This window comes from Aspergillus ruber (assembly GCF_000600275.1).
Source record: "Aspergillus ruber CBS 135680 unplaced genomic scaffold scaffold00006, whole genome shotgun sequence".
NCBI classification, from domain to species: domain Eukaryota; kingdom Fungi; phylum Ascomycota; class Eurotiomycetes; order Eurotiales; family Aspergillaceae; genus Aspergillus; species Aspergillus ruber.
The window spans coordinates 570,808-588,024 of NW_024467302.1; the positions used below are offsets into that span (position 1 = coordinate 570,808).

General features: G+C 48.5%; 9 protein-coding genes across 9 annotated transcripts; 4 read left to right on the forward strand and 5 right to left on the reverse strand.

Moving 5' to 3' along the window:
• The first annotated feature begins 112 nt into the window (after positions 1-112).
• On the forward strand, positions 113-2,498 carry EURHEDRAFT_521720 (putative amino acid transporter). Its single transcript, XM_040786849.1, has 2 exons — positions 113-1,366; positions 1,423-2,498. The coding sequence occupies exons 1-2, from the start codon at positions 341-343 to the stop codon at positions 2,236-2,238; spliced, it is 1,842 nt and encodes a 613-aa protein (XP_040640947.1). The 5' UTR covers positions 113-340; the 3' UTR covers positions 2,239-2,498.
• On the reverse strand, positions 2,482-4,265 carry EURHEDRAFT_450993 (glycoside hydrolase family 32 protein; the record flags this gene model as incomplete). Its single annotated transcript, XM_040783910.1, has 2 exons — positions 2,482-2,840; positions 2,897-4,265. The coding sequence occupies 2 exons, from the start codon at positions 4,263-4,265 to the stop codon at positions 2,482-2,484; spliced, it is 1,728 nt and encodes a 575-aa protein (XP_040640948.1).
• Positions 4,266-4,808: 543 nt separating this feature from the next.
• On the reverse strand, positions 4,809-7,714 carry EURHEDRAFT_410305 (CeGAL family transcription factor). Its single transcript, XM_040781325.1, has 5 exons — positions 7,248-7,714; positions 7,101-7,192; positions 5,962-7,044; positions 5,304-5,904; positions 4,809-5,254 (listed from the first exon to the last, which is right to left on the reverse strand). Exons 1-5 carry the CDS (start codon positions 7,410-7,412, stop codon positions 4,967-4,969), a joined length of 2,229 nt encoding a protein of 742 aa, XP_040640949.1. The 5' UTR covers positions 7,413-7,714; the 3' UTR covers positions 4,809-4,966.
• Positions 7,715-7,862: 148 nt separating this feature from the next.
• Positions 7,863-9,571, reverse strand: EURHEDRAFT_410306 (replication factor C subunit 4). The gene is made up of 5 exons (XM_040781326.1): positions 9,217-9,571; positions 8,933-9,153; positions 8,771-8,870; positions 8,289-8,711; positions 7,863-8,233 (listed from the first exon to the last, which is right to left on the reverse strand). The coding sequence occupies exons 1-5, from the start codon at positions 9,303-9,305 to the stop codon at positions 8,008-8,010; spliced, it is 1,059 nt and encodes a 352-aa protein (XP_040640950.1). The 5' UTR covers positions 9,306-9,571; the 3' UTR covers positions 7,863-8,007.
• Positions 9,572-9,773: 202 nt separating this feature from the next.
• EURHEDRAFT_410309 (uncharacterized protein) lies at positions 9,774-10,511 on the forward strand. Its single transcript, XM_040781327.1, has one exon. It carries the CDS (start codon positions 9,930-9,932, stop codon positions 10,374-10,376), a length of 447 nt encoding a protein of 148 aa, XP_040640951.1. The 5' UTR covers positions 9,774-9,929; the 3' UTR covers positions 10,377-10,511.
• Positions 10,512-10,533: 22 nt separating this feature from the next.
• Positions 10,534-12,154, reverse strand: EURHEDRAFT_325559 (protein GET4). The gene is made up of 4 exons (XM_040778349.1): positions 11,936-12,154; positions 11,576-11,832; positions 11,330-11,482; positions 10,534-11,265 (listed from the first exon to the last, which is right to left on the reverse strand). The coding sequence occupies exons 1-4, from the start codon at positions 11,977-11,979 to the stop codon at positions 10,691-10,693; spliced, it is 1,029 nt and encodes a 342-aa protein (XP_040640952.1). The 5' UTR covers positions 11,980-12,154; the 3' UTR covers positions 10,534-10,690.
• A 278-nt stretch (positions 12,155-12,432) lies between these two features.
• Positions 12,433-14,451, forward strand: EURHEDRAFT_496213 (DXO/RAI1 family decapping nuclease; the record flags this gene model as incomplete). The annotated part of the gene is made up of 9 exons (XM_040785679.1): positions 12,433-12,507; positions 12,565-12,807; positions 12,864-12,895; positions 12,948-12,975; positions 13,027-13,034; positions 13,086-13,189; positions 13,242-13,412; positions 13,470-13,799; positions 13,832-14,451. 9 exons carry the CDS (start codon positions 12,433-12,435, stop codon positions 14,017-14,019), a joined length of 1,179 nt encoding a protein of 392 aa, XP_040640953.1. The 3' UTR covers positions 14,020-14,451.
• Positions 14,342-15,934, reverse strand: EURHEDRAFT_410313 (tRNA dimethylallyltransferase). The gene is made up of 2 exons (XM_040781328.1): positions 15,737-15,934; positions 14,342-15,683 (listed from the first exon to the last, which is right to left on the reverse strand). Exons 1-2 carry the CDS (start codon positions 15,785-15,787, stop codon positions 14,367-14,369), a joined length of 1,368 nt encoding a protein of 455 aa, XP_040640954.1. The 5' UTR covers positions 15,788-15,934; the 3' UTR covers positions 14,342-14,366.
• Positions 15,935-16,122: 188 nt separating this feature from the next.
• Positions 16,123-17,031, forward strand: EURHEDRAFT_451770 (putative ABC transporter; the record flags this gene model as incomplete). The annotated part of the gene is made up of 2 exons (XM_040783976.1): positions 16,123-16,261; positions 16,325-17,031. 2 exons carry the CDS (start codon positions 16,123-16,125, stop codon positions 17,029-17,031), a joined length of 846 nt encoding a protein of 281 aa, XP_040640955.1.
• Between the last annotated feature and the right edge of the window lie 186 nt (positions 17,032-17,217).

Genomic DNA, 17,217 nt, shown 5'->3' on the forward strand with positions numbered 1-17,217 from the left:
TTCCGATAATTGATGCTTACCGTTTAGTGCTGACGCTAACCCGAATAGGACACGGCCCCCTGGGCGGGCGATCATCGCTGAGGCTTCAAAACACCAGAATAGAAACTGCGATAAAAAGACTACTTTCTGGACCGAAATAGAAGACTCCTAGTTTATTGCGACACTGCGAGTTCTACGTTGAAAATATCCGCGTTCGCCTTCTTGTATTATCTCGCCTCTCCTTTGTCTTCCCTCCGTCAATGGCGGTCTCAAGACTCTGAATTGCCCGCCCTTTCGTCCTCTCTCCTTCGATTGATTCGAACTACGTGAAACCTGTTGATTTGTCCTCCATACTCCCATTATGGCCCCGTCCCGACCAGGCAGATCGAATTCTACCAATGCGCCCCGGGATTCCCTAGAACTTGCCTCTCTTGCGTCCTCATCCCCCGACACTACCACCAGATCTTCCCGTTCCTCCTCTCCCTCTGGTATATCATCCTCGCGCAAACTCTCGCTCGAAGAACAGGACCCGCTAGGCGATTTCTCACATGGCGATCCAGAATCCGGGCATGGGAGATCGGGTGGACGATCGTATTCTATATCCTCGGCCTTTGATTTCGGGAGGACGTTGTTTCCGCTCTCCTCCACTGCAGCTGGGGGTTATGCTCCGATAGGCGCGCCGTCGACATTAGATCGAGAAGGGGTAGCGGATGGATCATTGGAAAGGCATAAAACGCTTACGTATCTAAATGGGCTGTCATTGGTGGTTGGCGTTATTATTGGTTCGGGGATTTTCTCGTCTCCTAGCCAGGTCAATGCGAATGCTGGGTCTCCGGGTGCGTCGCTGATTGCATGGGTTGTGGCGGGTGTGTTGGCGTGGACTGGTGCCGCTAGCTATGCTGAGCTGGGAGGCGCAATTCCTCTTAATGGCGGGTCGCAGGTTTACTTGTCCAAGATCTTCGGAGAACTGGCCGGTTTCCTCTTCACGTGGTGTGCAGTTTTGGTGCTTAAACCAGGAAGCGCAGCTATTATCGCCATTGTCTTTGGGGAATATGTCGTGCGGGCCGCTGTTGGTGCGAATGTCGAGCAGGTTAATCCCTGGATCGGTAAAGGTGTCGCCTTCGGTGGTGTCTTTGCCGTGATTTTAGTGAACTGCATATCTACGAAAGTGGCTACCCGTGTCGGTGACATTTTTATGATATTCAAGTTTATCGCCTTGGTGGGGATTACTGTCATTGGGATTGTGGTCGCTATCACGGGTGTTTCGTCTAGTGGGAGTGCGAGTAATGAATGGAAATCTGGCTGGTTCCGAGGTACCAACACTGATATATCCGGCTGGGCTGTCGCATTGTATGCTGGTCTTTGGGCGTTTGATGGTTGGGATAACGTGAGTTTAAGCCGAGACGAGAATCATCAGATTCACATATTGACTGACATGCAAAGACAAACTACGTGACAGGCGAATTCAAACGTCCGAACCGCGATATTCCCCGCGTTATCCATACAGCCATGCCATTGGTAATCCTCTGCTACCTAATGGCAAACGTCTCATACTTCTTAGTCCTACCACACTCGACAATCGAAGCAAGCAATGCCATCGCTGTCGAGTTCGGCGAGCAAGTCTTCGGAACAGCAGGAGCCATAGTCCTAGCCCTAGTGGTCTCTATAAGCTGCATCGGCGCCCTTAACGCAACAACCTTCACAAGCGGCCGTCTAGTCTACATTGCCGGAAAAGAAGGTTACCTCCCAGCCCTATTCGGCAAACTAGGTGCCTGCGGTTACTCCTCAGCTACTTCTTCACCACCCCTCGACAACCGCTTGCACCGTCGTCTGTGCCGCTTCTTCGGTGACACCTCCACCATCGGCCGTACCCCGGTCTACGCAATGGCTCTTAACGGTGCGCTGATCGTTATTTACATCATTCTTGGCGAGTTCAAGACCCTAGTCACCTTCTACGGTGTCGCGGGGTATACATTCTACTTCCTCACGGTTTTGGGTTTGATAGTCCTGCGCATTCGCGAACCGTACCTGGAACGCCCGTATAAGACATGGATCTCAACCCCGATCATCTTCTGCTGTGTTAGTCTTTTCCTGCTTAGTCGAGCGGTTATCTCAGAGCCCTTGCAGACGTTGATCGTGGTCGCATTTATTATCGTCGGTGTCCCGGTGTATTACTGGCGTATCTACCAGCGGGATGGCAGATTGCCGTTCCCTTGCGGATGGAAGTTGAACTGGAAGTTCTGGAAGGGGAGGCCATAATTTTTCTCTGTGTCTTCTATTTTTCGTTTTCTTTGGCGAACGCCACGCATGATGAATTGATACTGATACCCATGCATATGTATAATTGAGAGTTACCGGGGGTAACTAAATGAAAGCTGGGCTTACTTTTGACCTTAATATTGTCTTTATAGATGCAGTTTCTACGATTGATGTCAGGAAAGGGTGAGGGCATGGCATGGTATACATAACAGTGTATAGAATCATTAATCTTAATCTCATAACTCATGATACTCGACTTTGATGCATTGCGCCCAGTCCATCCCATAAATCTGCGCGTGAGAGGGTAGTGTTTGCATCTCCGAAGAATCGCAGTCCAGCACAATGCTCGCTCAACGGATAAATTCTAGTCGAAATAACCGTCCGCTCGTTCACGAAGACTTCTAGCACGCTTATATCGAAGTATGCATGTACGCGTAACGGTTCTTCGCTTTCCGTGCCGGTTTCTGGGTCTGAAGTGGTGAAGAGGGTGTGGGGAGCTTTTTCGGGGAAATTGTTGATATTGAAGTCGGGGATAGGGTTGGGCCGGTTGATTTGAAACGTTTCGGTTGATGGGGTCCAGGTAAGTGTTGTGCAGTTTGAGTCTGAGATGATTTAGTTATGGAAAAGGTTAAATGGATTATGTGGGAAGACATACCACCATGATCAATTTCTACACCAACGCTCGTACATTGGTTTCCAACGGCAAACTCAGCATCCAGTTCCCATTTTGATGTCGTCAATGGTAATGTGAATCCTTCCGGATTCAATTTCAATCCACTAATCTGCCTCCTGCTCGCATTCGCACGAAGCTTTTCAATTCTTTGATCGGGCTGTACACCCAATGTCCGAATAGTACATGTCCCGGTTCCTGCATCCTCCGTCTCGATAGAAGTAATCGATTCCAACTCGGATCGACGCGCCCTCTTCACATTCTGTAATGTCGTCAGACTCATAACTCTTGGAAGAGAAATAAGTCCGCTCCAACCCTGCGGATGACGGAGGGCATCTGGTAGATCTTCCTCCATTATCCAGCCGTAAACGAGTTGTTTGCCTGTAACAGGATCGAAGAATGCATTCGCAGCGTAGAAGCAGCCGTGATCGAAGATACCAGCAAATCCATAGGTTCTGAGGGCGTCCGATGTGCTTTTTCGCTCAGAGCGAGGGCTAACAGACATCCAAAGCTGTCCTCGCGGCGCTCGCTTTGGCTGGTGTCCGGTCTCCTTGCACCCCTCTGTCCCCACCACAACAAAATCTCTTGAAGTTCCTTTATCATCGGATAACGTCGCCAACGTCGCAACCTCCCAATTAACACCAAAATCACCAGACCACCTTGATGGCCGGAAATTCAACCCAACATTAATCAGAGGTCCGATGTACTTCCATTCACGCAAATCCTTGGGGTTAACAGAGTACACAAACACAGTCGGGGTCTCTGCAGCGATACCTCCGGAGATGAATCCGTAAAGGTCACTGTCTGATCCGGTGTGCATTGTCGGCCACGAACTGATATACGGATCTCTCCAACCAGTCACGTTCACATTTTCCGGTGGACCTGGTAATATCGGGTTGCAATCTGGGCGTTTCCATGTTTTACCCCCATCTCGCGAAATTGCCATACTCAGCGTCTCGCAGCCAATAGTATACGGCATACTGTAATGGATAGGCAAATGTCTCACAGACGTGTACAAGTATGTAAGAGCACCAGGTTTCCCATGAGCATCAGTAGGTCGCATACACCCCGTAAAAACACCGCAGCGATCATATTGAGTTGACGGTGTTAGGCACGGAACCGGGGATGTCTCCCACTCGACGAGATCCCGGGAGACGGAGTGGCCCCAGGATACGTTACCCCAGTCGTTTTCTTTCGGGTTCCATTGGAAGGACAAATGGTAGAGTTCGGTTGTCGGATCGTACCCTGGACCGCAGGGGTCGTTTAGCCAGCCATGGGGTGCTGTTAGGTGGAATGTTGGTCGCCAGGCGGGTTCGGTTTTTCTTTGGTGCTTGGACTTGTCGTGGTAAGCAGTCATGTCATGTCGATAGGGTTGTGCATGCGTCTCGTGGATACCCGGTTTATCCGCACTTTGCGCTCTTGCGAGGACAGCCATATTGATGCGGTTCCGGTCAATGAATTTGCCCTAGTGTAAGGGAAAATCGACCGCAAAAATATTGTGAACGCAGTAAGCTAGAGAAATCAGCAAGGGTGCGGAACCAGCCATTATAAAAAGAAATACACGCCATAGTCGCTATTTTTGAGATCTTCGGGGAAACACCGGATGCCAGGCATATCTGCAGTGATTCGCAATTGGGTTTATCTCCGAGGAGCATCAGATCAGTAGCCCTGTGGTTATCTATCCGAAGCTTAGCCACTGCCTCTTTGTTCTGGCCCCCGGAGGTTGTTCGGAGGCAACGTAAATTGTCGTCTATGGATGAATCACGGGAGATTGTCGGGGAAATTCTGCGCCACTGAAGATAAAGGTTGTTCTCCGGCATGCCGAAATGAGTGAAGCTTGATACACGTACTCTACTCGCACTAGAAACCTGTTAGAGATTTTTCCACTTCTGGAAAGAGTTGGCCTTCGAGATTGTGACCGGCAAGAAGCGCAGCCGAGATCTGCATATTGTACATTGGGTGGTTATATATCCACATGAACGTGTTTTCATGTCCGTTGTATTAATGGAACGTGTAAAGTCTCGTTGAAATAAATACACTATATATATTACAGTCCGACTAGCCTGTGCTAATAGTAGGAGAAGTAGATGACGTGCCCAGATAATCTTTGAACCTCTCCAGGAATGGGTGATTTCCACCACGAAGGCTACTCAGTAGTAGCAAGTAATCCGCTGCTAGTTCTTGAGAAAGTGATACAGGGTTAACCGTCGTTGTTGTCGCTGTTGTCGACGGTGTTTGTGCAAGGCTTCCATTCGACGAGGTCAAAGGGAAGTTGGCTCCCGATGACGGATCGACCGTGGAGAAAATATTGATTGCACTGGTAGCAATATCGAAAAGTTTTTCGACCTGGTATAGTAAGCAACTAGACTAAATGACCCTGAAAACCATAACCTACCAGACCTATTCCATGTGCCTCCATGGAACTAATGCGTAATGATTTGCATATTTGAAGCGCCTCATTCGCAATAAAGATGGCGTAGTTGAAGGTGAGTTCAGGGCGATCCGAGATGGGCCCCAAGAGACCATGGGTGAGACATAATACCCAGAGTCGATTTTGCAGCCATTTCTGTGTTATGAAGATATCTGCACATTGCGTTTCTTTTAGACCAACGGCTTGATGTGCTGCTTGGGCTTCATTAGGAGCCGCCTTGGTTCGTTCAAACCAGTCGTACCCTTTATACCGTTCCGAGAGGCTCACCCGGGCGAGATTCTGATGAATAATCAAAGCCTTGGCTGCTGTTAGCCTCTCACAGAAGCCATTATTATCGATGTTGCATCGCCGATTCCAACAATCTACAACATCCTCATCAATTGCGTCAAATAACTCCATTAGCCGAGCCAATCCCATCATGCCTTCGGCGTCATGCTCGTTGTGGACAATAATCCCGGAAACAACGCGGTGAGAAGCACCGTGGATGAATTCATGAACAGAGCGCATGCTGAACCCTGGCTTCCCCCGAAATGTAATAGGATGTCGACGTTGAAGTGCATAAGCTCTTATTCCCCAACAATATCAGCTAAAGTGCATCTCAGATACTATCGAAGCAACACACCTTTCTGTAATAGATAACACTAAATAGGTTCGTAGCCGTTGTCCCTTTTCTTCACTAGATAGATCAAGGTAGGAGTTAGGATCATTTAACCCGAGAGTTGCCGCGAGATCCAATGCTTCTCGTAAACGAAGCCACGCGGCATTATGCTGATTGCTGCCAAACAAGCAGCCAAAGAGGAAGAAGCTGGTTAGGACGGCCTCGATCGTCGGGTTTTCACCGAAATCCGAGCAACTGCGCATTTTTGTGGCTTCATGCATCATGGACCTCGCCTGGTTGGCGCGCGATGAAGACGTAGGCCGCTCGTCAATCTCAATGGGCTGTGTGAGTGAAAAGGCGCACAATGACAACAACATGGCACCAAATTGAGGGTTTTGCCGGTGCTCCTGCGACAACATGCGGATAAACATAGACGACCGATTCAACACAGGTAAAGTTGGATGTAAGCGATCAAAATAAACGTCGATCCACGGGATCATGTTCGTCTCAATGATCGAAGATGGCCATACTGACCTTGACCGATCGTATCCTGGCGACTGAGAGAGTATGTTCGAAATTGGGGCGCTACTTGTTGAAGGTGAAGGTTCAGCTGGATGGTGGTGTTCCATGACCGGAGTATCGGATACACCTTGAACAATGGAGGGAAGGGAAGGTCTCAAATAGACATTAGTCCCTGGGAAATCGAAAACTGGGACCTGAGCATGTAGATTATCTGGGAGCCAGTACTCCACATCATTGCGCTCAACCCAGCCAACGCCATTTTGACTACGAGGGTCAATTGAAGGCCCCGGTGCACGAGTGGCCCAGCCAGGGCCAACAGACGTCATTGTGGGAGCTGGAGCCAGTCCGCTTCCATTCATAGGCGCGGGAACTTCACCCGGGATGGGCCATTGAGGCGCATCAGTCATGGGCATAGCCTCCGTCTTTACCGGCTCCCCAGAAACCGAAGGAGCAGGGGGTGACCCTGTCTGGTACTGAAAAACATCTGGACCGGAGCTCTGGTTACTTTGAACCTGGGTTTGAACATCATGAGGGCTCTTCTGTGCAAGTTGAGGGATCTGTTGCTGCCGGATTTGCGATACACGGCTGGGTCGCAGATATTAGACGGATGGTTCCTAGTACTTAGAAGTTATTTCACTCACTGTCCAGTCGGACCTCGCTTCTTCTGAGGCTGGAAAAAGGTGCATTCGAAGCCCATTGAAACACATGCGCGACATGGTTGTGACAGACTGCACTGTAGAGATGTTAGCACCTATCATATCCCCCGAATATGGAAAAGGCCAAATCACCTTTATTTTCCTGAATTTGCACTGATCGCAGGCTCTTTTAGCGATGGTCCCCGGAGCTTTCTTAGAAGAACGCGACTGGGTGCGGATGGCACCGGTCGGTGTCGCGGATGTAGCGTCATTGTCCGCATTAGAAGAAGGAGAGGAAGGAGAAGCAGCCGGGTTCATGATGGCATGGTCAGTGACTCTGTAGAAGACAATGGCTGACAGGACCGCTGCTGTTCAACCATCTAATAGTAGTTGTAGTAGTTGGTCGTCGTCGCAAGTAGTTCGAAAAGGAAGTCGTGGAGTCGGGAGGGAAAAGGTTGGCCCGCGGAGAGAGCCCCCCTCAACTGAATTGATTAGATCATATCCAGAGATGTGATCTTCCGTTTGGAGCGGACAAGAAGCCAAGGAAAGATCAATCCCCAAATGTTAATTCCTCATGGAATTCTCTACTGTTTCTTTCTGATAAGAAAGAGAAACCATACCCTTGTCATGGTGCCGTTCGTAAATCTCCACAGTTTCGGCTTCATCTCCATCTGGAGTTTACCCCGAATTTCCCCACGTAATTCTGCAGGGCATTCAAGAGATAACATGATACAGGATATTTTGTGTAAAGTTACAATAAGATGTTTGACGCGAAGAGAAATACAAAGCAAACATACAAATTGCATCTCTGTAATTATGATCTTTTAACATACAAGATGCCATCAATTAATGTAGATAAACCCACTCGCAAGACGCCCTAACACCATGCAAATACTCTATTAAGTGATGCGACTCAAGCCTGAGAAGGCTTGAATAACTCCGGCTTCATGTTGATCTTGCAGAGTTTGGCGACACAACCACTTAACTGCAGAAGTGATTGCACGCCGTCTAAGATGCGCATGTGCGTGAATCCAATCTCCTTGATGAACTCTAACTTCGAATGCTCAGAGAGCGTCGGGATAGTTTTTGTAACTCGAAACATAGTACTGATAATGTCGTGGGACGAATACCCGAGAGTCCTGGAACCTGGTGAGTTTCCATGTACTCGCATCGTAGGAGGGAAGGATAACATACCACAACTCATTCAACGTCTCCAAGGCCACATCTACCTTGCCTTCCCAGCAGGCCTTAATCATAGCCTGGACTTTGATTGGATGCGGGCTATCAACCACCCGGAAGACGTTGTCACCGCTCACGAAACCAAACCCAGACCAGGTACTTTGTAGGTTGTTGATCGCTTGACGCATGTCACCTTCAGCACTAAATACCAACGCAGCCAGTCCATCTTCTGAGTGTTCGACCTTCTCGGCCTCACACACCTGTTTCAACCGTTTCACCACTTGGGCGTCGGTCAACCGAGAATAGCGGAGGATTGCGCATCGAGACTGGAGGGGTTCGATGATCTTATTCGACTGGTTACAGGCAAAGGCAAATCGAGTTGTAGTAGAGTAAATTTCCATAGTTCGCCGTAACGCTTGCTGCGCACCCGAGGTCATACTAATAAGGCAAGCGATCAGCTTATCGGTCAAGGGTGAACAAAGTTCTTTTGATCATACCTGTCTGCTTCATCAAGAATAACAAGCTTATGACGACCAGGAGAGAGCGTGACTTTCTTTTGTGCAAATCCTTTGATTCGATTTCGCACGACATCGATACCTGGATAAACCCGTCAGAGGACATTGTCTCCCAGAAAAGACCTTGTCAAACAGCAATCTCACCTCTCTCGTCACTAGCATTCAGCTCCAATACAGCCTCCTTATACGAATCGCCCAGTAGTTGTCTAGCCAGACACAGAACCGACGTCGTCTTTCCGATACCAGGCATGCCTGAGATAATAACGTGCGGCATATTTCCATCTTTAGCGATAATCTTCAACCGCTCAATGGTCTCCGTGTTGCCAACAATATCATCGAGGAAGATCGGACGGTATTTTTCGACCCTAGAGAGTATCTTTGGTCAGTCTGGCTTCTCCAGATTTCTTCTGCATATCGGGTCAACTCACCAAGGGAGCTCATAGTCTTGCGGAGCTCCAGCCGTGTTAGGCTGGAGACCATTGCGAGCTGCACTGGCTGAGGATTCTGCCTGTACCATTTTGAGAAGAATTTCCAAGAAAGAATAACGTAGACCTTATCGTTCCTCTGCCAGAAAGCTTTTGTCGAGACCGAGAAGTGATTTACTCGGAAGGACGCGAAAGTCCGACGCGTCGAAAGACACCGAATAAGATCCCCGCGGTGGGATCGCGATTATGCTGCTCGATAAGGCTATGTAATCACCAAAGAGCCTAATAGATCACTCGGTGCTTCTGAATTCTGTAAAAATGCCGAATAAATAGTCAGAACTGTGATTCACCTACTTTGTTCAAACGTGACTGTCATTACCTGCACTTTATGCTATCTCCGACACCGTCTCTTTCAAGTTTCTACCAACACCCATAATGCACCAGTTATTACGAGCGTCTACAACATTTTCATGTCTTTCTACCTGCTATAGCTTACAGGTTCACTGAGCTCTCAATTCTGCCCTGTTACCTCCAGCTAAATCCTCGTTATTCTACCCATTCACACACACGGCATACCGATACCTCCTCGCTTACTGAGTGCTACACGAGCTCACACGAAATTCTAAATACATTTGCAACCTAAAGAGATCAATACCTACTTCGATCGACCTCATATACAACAACATCCCAAGAACAGACCCAAATACACCTACACTATGGGAACGACCTCAGTCCGCCGCAACCTCTTCAACAGCAACCTTAGCAAACGCGCCATATCATCCGTTCCTCCTATGCAAGGTGCCAGTAACAACACCTTCAATTTACAATCTTCTTCTCATCCCAGCTCCTCAGAAACGAATCCATCGTCATCGAGTAACACCAGGCCCACTGATAGTGACGAAATCGTGGTCAAGGACAAGAATGGCAGCTATAAACTCGATATACCCGTGCTCCCTATGATCGTGGGCGAAGATGGGGAGGAGATTGAAGGTTTTGATGAGGGGCACAATGGCGGAGGGCCGGGTTCTGCTGTCGATTCAACAGGGGAGACCGAACTTGGAGGACGCGAGAAAGAGAGTATGTTACTGGATGGATCGATCTCTTTGCTTTTTTACGCCGAAGCTTATGACGATATGACTGACATGGCTCCGGTTAGGGATTGAGGCTAGTTTGATAGAGATGATGTGCCGCAATCGGAATAGGCATATGAGCAGTGACCCAGCTGGTACATTTACATATCTTTGCTCCCTACGTGCCGACATTTGCTTACTTCATCAGAAATATACAACCTAGTCCAGCAGAGCCTTCGAAACAGGGTAGCAGCATTGGAGGAAGACAATTGGATGTACGAACCAGAGGTCGAACCACGGGTTTAACGCCTGAAATATGATTCATCGTCACGCAAAAATTCTATCCTTATTATTCAAATGCTGGATGGTCAACATATCGGTTACGGCCGTCGCTTTTCCCCGTTGGCTCAATCAAGCTCCATGTTTCTTGGCGCCTCGACTCTCCTTGACGCCGCTTGCGGCCTACCACCAGCGCCTTGTTGGCCTCCTCCAAACAACATGCTACCCATCATATCAAACAGGGGGTTACTCTGGCGGGGGATGTTGATGCCGAAGTACCGCTCACCAAAGTGCCCCAAGGCATCATCCCAGATGCCAACTTCTTGGATCTGCGAGGAATAGTGCGCCGTCAATTGTCGGAAGAGATCTGCGTTTCCTCGTTGGATTGTAAGGAGCAGCATGTTGATAAAGTTCAACAGGGGCACCGTGGGGAATACCCGGATATCAGAGCTGGCGCTGCTGACGTCTTGGATGCCAAGGGAGGGATTCGACGAAGAGAGTCGAGATGTGAAGACTGCAAAAGCCTTGTTGGCATTGCGGAGGTTCCCGGTCATGAGATATGGGAAGACAGCGCGCGAAGCGTAAATTGCGGCCGTGTGCGGTTCATCGTTGGTGTACCACTCGTATTCGAGCTTCGCAAGGGTCTCAGCTGATTCCGGTGTTCCAAGAATGAGATGCTTCTCGGCATCGTATGGTTCGTTATCTATGGGTTGGCTTCAATTAGGACAGGTCTTCCTGCGTAGATTGCGACTTTGGGCATGGCGTACCTTCAGCGTACACCGATCCGGCTGCGTGGTGCAGCTCTGGGTCTCCTCTTTCCAACGGGCCAAATTTTCCACTCCAACTGATCATTTCCTGGATATACCTCTTCCTCGCAGGCTCCTCCGGTGGGATTTCACGGAGCAATTCGATCAGGCGCTCTACACATAGGATAATAATCGTTAGCAACCATTCTTAAAGTGAAGCATTCGCACACAGGATACATCAACATAGACTAGGTAGAATCCACTCACTTTTCCGGGCCCGTCCCTCCGCATCATCGTCCCCTCCAGTAATCTCCCACTCTGCCTTGGTGTACACCTCAAGCACCAGCATAATCGCCAAGTCACCACCACTTGCAGCAGCGCCCTGCTGCGAGCCCGCCCTCAGTAGAGCAGTAGCACCTCCGGCCAACAAGTCAGCCGCCGCATCGTAGCTACCTTGTTTGATGTATCGTGCCGCGATGACACGCAGCTGCTGGTGAGCTTCGTAGTAAGCGCCGGAGGCGATCCTATGATGGACAGAAGAGTGTCAGCAACTTTTCCAGTCAAAATATCACGTAGATGTAGGTATCATGAATGCGCAGCATCCAGAAGAGAGGAGAGGGGTATTACTTTTCTTGTTGGCGGGCAATCGTCTTCTCAATCCGTGAGGTCATCTTGTTTGTATGTCGAAAAAAAAAAACAAGTCTTTATGGGTAAATACAACCAAACAAATTAAAGACGATAATAATATCAAAAAGCAAGATAGGTCTCAGTCCGAAAAAGAATGAGCACCGGAGACAGTCAGACGTGGTTGTGGTCAATCGGCGATTCGGCCTTTACTTTTGGCTATTATCGGTGGGGGACCGACGCGCTTCCTTTCCTTTCCTTCTAGAAAAGACTCCCTGCGCAACACTTACTTCCACTCTATCGCCATGATGATTCCAATTGGCAATTATTGGATTGGGTCGATTGTATACTGAATTGGTCTCGCTTATAGGATGCTTGGGTTGAGCATAGACGCGTTCAGTGGATTCTACTTGCAATTTGGCATTGGCTGAATACTACCAGCCATTGGAATATATCAACGTTTGCTACTACTCTTAGCAACAAGCATATCAGGACAAGCTATGGATCGGACTACATTTGATATCCAGCCTGTCAATCGGTTCGTGGGCACCAATGCCACCATCCGACGTCCGAAGGTAAGTTGCGTATAACCTTGAACAGGAAGAACAGAGAATATGACTAGATATGTCCAGGAAGTCGCTTGTTTCTCATACGATGACGAGCGTCAATTTCACCTTGACGAGTCATCCATGCGCTATTACTATCCGCCACAACTCCCTGCGGACTTGAATCGTGGCTTTGATACCTTTCAGAAACTGGATGATTCCGCAGACGAGCATCTTGATGCTCTTCTAAGAACCATTGCGGCCATGGAAGAAGAAACGGGGAAGAAGTGTGAAGCAGATATCGTCACATGGAGAGGCATGATGACCAAGGTAGTCTCCCGCGACCCCTGTATTTCTACAAGTACCTATGATTAAACGGTACATAGATCTTGACTATTCCTTTCGACAATTTGAACGGGTAAGTAGGCAACGAGAACTTGCGTGTGGGCTTTGTATTGATTCTGGTCTAGCTTCGAGATGAACGCGACTCGTTTTCAGGTAAGAATTCTCGAATTCAGCTTGTTTCTCTAACTAAAATTCATAATGCAGGATACCATGTATTATCACCAACGCAGGTCCAGTAAATGAACAGGGCTAATTATCAACAGATTCATCGAGGAAAATAATTCCTACAAAAATGAGCAAAAGAAGGTCCAACAGAATCAGAGGATGCCACCCGGGATGGCGTCCCAGGACCTAATGGCATATTGGGGTATACTAAGTATCTGAACCTTCTCGTATTTAATTAATTGACGCGAGATCAGGCTACAAATTTGAGAGCATCTCAGTACTTCGACAACCCTGGGATCCAACCCCGCGCCATGAAATTGAGAATCGGGATGAGGAAATAGTTAATAACAGCGCTCAATACTGCTCTGTCGTCCGTACTGGGATAGGCAACGTGAAAATGGTTATTGGTGGGGAAGTTGACGCCGGTATGTCATAGTATCTATCTAGCTATCTGGGACTCCTGCTAATGAAAAACCTAACAGTATGGGACTGCAAACCCGATAGAAAAGAGGATCACGTCCGCTGGGTTGAGTTGAAGACCTCAGCGGAGATCAGAAACGACCGTGATATGGTGAAATATGAGCGGAAGCTCCTGAAGTTCTGGGCGCAATCATTCCTACTCGGTGTCCCCAAAATTGTCGTTGGATTCCGCAACCAACAAGGAATTGTACACCGTATGGAGGAGGTAGATACTTACACCATCCCGAGCAAGGTTAAGAAGGTCGGAAGAGGTACCTGGGACGGAAATATCTGTATCAACTTTGCCGCTGCGTTTCTCGAATGTAGGGCCGGATTCCAGATATTTGCTCATGGTTTGAGCTAACGGCACTCTTTCTGGATTTAGGGCTGAAGACAACCATCACACAAGATGGGACATGGAGAATTTGCAAAGCTGAAAAGTCGCCGGTTATTGAAGTCTTTAGAGTCGAAGAGGGCGGACATGGCGATATTCTTTCTCCGGAGTTCATGGCTTGGAGATACAAGCTGGGGAGAATTGAGACGAAAGAGCCTCCTGAAGCTCCAGCTGAATAGTTTTACGATCTATCTACGGAAAAGCAATTGGTTCTTCCTACCCGGGAATATCAAAACCTCAGACGCCTGGAGGGCTAACCAAGTAAGGTGTCAAGGAACTCATCGAGAAAAGCCTTCCAAGGTTTCAAAATGAAAGCGATACCATGGATTGGCAGCAGGCTATTGCCTATAACGTGCAATCTTGAATCTTACTACATTCATAATCGAAACACTTGCCAAGCTACGCAGGCCATTGCTTAATCATGTATATACGAGTCGGACAGGGTGAAGAGCATTTGCTCAAGAGAAAAATGAGAAAAATGAGAAAAATAATCAATGTGAAAACGTTGTATTGCACGATTTAGCTATCAATCCCCCTGCTCTTGGGTATCATTTAAAGACTCCTTCTTCCGCAGATACTCGGCATGCTCGGCTTTCTTTGCAGCATGCTTGAGCGCTCGTCTATGTGCAAATCCATTCATGTGAACATCCCACTGTTCGGTAGTCATAGTCTTGTTACAAACATCACAGGTGACGGTCTTCAATGAGCCGTTCTTTTGCTTCGCTGCCTTTGCCTCCTTGGCACTAAGAGTTGTTCTTGCAAGCTCCGAGAGCGACTTCGGATCAGGTGTCGATTCATCGCTAAGCAAAGCCTGAACAAGCCTCTCAGATGGCTCTGTAATGTGCTGCTCCCATTCTTCGACGTTGCTGGTATCGAGAAGGAATAGACGATGTGTCATTCCGGCTTCCGAGAGGGTGTTCCATAGTTTGTTGCGGACCCATTTAACCTGCGAGGTTGAGTACTGACGCGTAGCGATCCTGATAGCCTCAATAGACGACTGCTTCAGCGCTTCCAGTTCCTCTTCGCTAGACGACCCTTGTTGCACAGCTCGGAAATACGGTGCCAACTCCTTGAAGCCAATTGAAATCCAGACGCCCCTTTCCTGGTCGACAGTGATTCCTTGCGCTTGTTTCTCCTGAATGTAATCGAACATTTTCTGGGCTTCGGACATCAGGCCCTGCTCAACCATGGCGTCCACGCGCTTCTCAAGTCGAGTATTCAACGCCTCCCTCTCCGCATGAACCCAGAATATCATGGTCGGAAAGCGCAGCTGTTCCGATCCGGAAGAGGTTGCTGTTGCAGCCACTTCCTTGGTGCGTTTCTGCTCTGCGTATACTTCCGAGGCCGGCCTACCTGTCTGAAAGTAGATCTCCAAAGAACGTCGGATCTTGCGTGTCTCGTTCGGATGCCATCGATCGGCCATGGCCGGGTCTACCTCTCGTAGTTTCTGTAGAACCACTTCTGTCGGTTCATCGAGTATGGGCCATCTCGCAGAGGATTCATTTGTTGTCTGTTCTTCTTTGTCCGCTCCGATTTCCGCATTCTCACCGACAGTCTGGTCCTTGAAAAGTACAGCCTGGGTATAGTAATGCGTTCCTCCAACAAGTACTGGAAGTTTCCCCCGCGAATGAATATCCTTGATCAGCCGGAGAGTCTCCCGTTTAAATATCCCGATGCGCCAGGCTTCCTCTTCCAGACCGACACAGCTCAGCAAATGATGCGGAATTCCGTTCCTTTCCTCGATGGGTATCTGATTCGTGATTATGGGAAGACCGCGGTACATTTGCATCGCATCGCCATTGATAATTTCACCGTTGAAGCGGGATGCTAAGTCAACTGCAAGCTATCTGTAGCCGTTAGAATTTATCTTATACAAGACCCTTCTGGTTTGCTCACCTTGGATTTGCCAGTGCCTGTCGCACCGACGACAGCTATGAGGGGTTCCATGATTGAGCGGCGTTGTCGATAGAATATAGATCCAAAAAAACTGAGCATGGAAGTGTAAGGATACCAGAGCTCAGCATCATGATCTCACAGGATCCATCTGCTAGAGCTTCCTATTTCCTAGTCACTTGACTCTATATTGTACAACTGCTCATAAGGAGTCACGGGAAAGAAAAAAATCTAAAACCTCCGCAATCTTATCAATCGCCAGGATTATTACCTCATCCGCCGGTCAACACCACCGAGATCCATTATGATTCAATTAAGACTAAACTAGAAAAGAACTATTGTCCCTCTTGAAGTCTCCTTTTCCTCTAATCCTCTACTCTTCGACGGAAATGGCACCCCACAACCCGAATCAGAAGGAACCATCCATCACCGTGCAAAACCTTTCATATAAATTCCAGGATGGATCTTCCGGCTTGAATAATTTAAACCTTGATCTTCCTCCCGGAAGCCGAACTCTGCTCATTGGCGGTAAGAAACTCTCATCCCTCTGCTCTTTTAAATGGCATGAACCGAATGCTAACATATACACAGCAAACGGCGCGGGGAAAACAACCCTCCTCCGCCTCCTAGCAGGCAAACGCCTAGCACCAAACAACACAATAGCTGTAGCCGGCATTGATCCCTTCAAAGACGGCTTGGAGGGAGTCACTTATCTCGGCGTGGAATGGGTCCTCAACCAAATCGTCCGCACGGACATGGACGTCCCCACGCTCCTCGCCTCCATCGGGGGTAACGTCTACCCCGAGCGACGGGATGAATTAGTCGAGATTCTCGACATTGACCTTCGCTGGCGCATGCATGCCGTCTCGGATGGAGAGCGCCGCCGTGTGCAATTGGCAATGGGTCTGCTGGTCCCCTGGAGTGTGCTTCTTCTCGATGAGATCACGGTTGATTTGGACTTGTTATCCAGGAGTAACTTCCTTTCGTACCTTAAGCGGGAGACGGAGACGAGGCCGTGCACGATTGTGTATGCCACTCACATCCTGGATAATCTTTCACAGTGGCCGACGCACTTGGTGCATATGCATCTTGGTACTGTTAAGCAGGTGGGACCCATTGAGCAGTTCCAGAAGGAAGTTCCTGAGACTGCTGAGAACAGCCAACTCGGTGAGCTCGTTCTCAAGTGGCTCAAGGAGGATTTGAAGACTAGAGGGCCCAGACATGGCCGTTCGAGTGATAGCAAGACATATGCGTCTCTCGAGGGGAAGGGAGGTTATGGATTCGAAAAGAAGAATTGATTCGACACATTGTTCTTTCCGTGTTTTGAATGATTTCAACAGTGGACTGTTTCAACCTTCACATGGCATATTCGGGGGTTGGGACGTTTATGTTTGGATTTTGATAAATGTATGGATACATTCAACATTCATAAGACGTTCAACCATTAACTTTTGTTGGCTTGCTTTTCTATGTACATAATTTTC

What these genes read in the sequence shown, in the direction of transcription:
- EURHEDRAFT_521720 (XM_040786849.1), top strand. Translation starts at nt 341, where the DNA reads ATGGCCCCGTCCCGACCAGGCAGATCGAATTCTACCAATGCGCCCCGG. An exon ending in CGTTTGATGGTTGGGATAAC is followed by an intron (nt 1,367 to 1,422) that starts GTGAGTTTAAGC and finishes TGACATGCAAAG; the next exon opens with ACAAACTACGTGACAGGCGA.
- EURHEDRAFT_410305 (XM_040781325.1), bottom strand. Translation starts at nt 7,412, where the DNA reads ATGAACCCGGCTGCTTCTCCTTCCTCTCCTTCTTCTAATGCGGACAAT. An exon ending in GCAAATTCAGGAAAATAAAG is followed by an intron (nt 7,193 to 7,247) that starts GTGATTTGGCCT and finishes ACATCTCTACAG; the next exon opens with TGCAGTCTGTCACAACCATG. An exon ending in AAGCGAGGTCCGACTGGACA is followed by an intron (nt 7,045 to 7,100) that starts GTGAGTGAAATA and finishes TCTGCGACCCAG; the next exon opens with CCGTGTATCGCAAATCCGGC.
- EURHEDRAFT_410306 (XM_040781326.1), bottom strand. Translation starts at nt 9,305, where the DNA reads ATGGTACAGGCAGAATCCTCAGCCAGTGCAGCTCGCAATGGTCTCCAG. An exon ending in CAAGACTATGAGCTCCCTTG is followed by an intron (nt 9,154 to 9,216) that starts GTGAGTTGACCC and finishes GATACTCTCTAG; the next exon opens with GGTCGAAAAATACCGTCCGA. An exon ending in GAATGCTAGTGACGAGAGAG is followed by an intron (nt 8,871 to 8,932) that starts GTGAGATTGCTG and finishes GGGTTTATCCAG; the next exon opens with GTATCGATGTCGTGCGAAAT.
- EURHEDRAFT_410309 (XM_040781327.1), top strand. Translation starts at nt 9,930, where the DNA reads ATGGGAACGACCTCAGTCCGCCGCAACCTCTTCAACAGCAACCTTAGC.
- EURHEDRAFT_325559 (XM_040778349.1), bottom strand. Translation starts at nt 11,979, where the DNA reads ATGACCTCACGGATTGAGAAGACGATTGCCCGCCAACAAGAAAA. An exon ending in ATTGCCCGCCAACAAGAAAA is followed by an intron (nt 11,833 to 11,935) that starts GTAATACCCCTC and finishes TGTCCATCATAG; the next exon opens with GATCGCCTCCGGCGCTTACT. An exon ending in GGAGGGACGGGCCCGGAAAA is followed by an intron (nt 11,483 to 11,575) that starts GTGAGTGGATTC and finishes TCCTATGTGTAG; the next exon opens with AGCGCCTGATCGAATTGCTC.
- EURHEDRAFT_410313 (XM_040781328.1), bottom strand. Translation starts at nt 15,787, where the DNA reads ATGGAACCCCTCATAGCTGTCGTCGGTGCGACAGGCACTGGCAAATCC. An exon ending in CAGGCACTGGCAAATCCAAG is followed by an intron (nt 15,684 to 15,736) that starts GTGAGCAAACCA and finishes GGCTACAGATAG; the next exon opens with CTTGCAGTTGACTTAGCATC.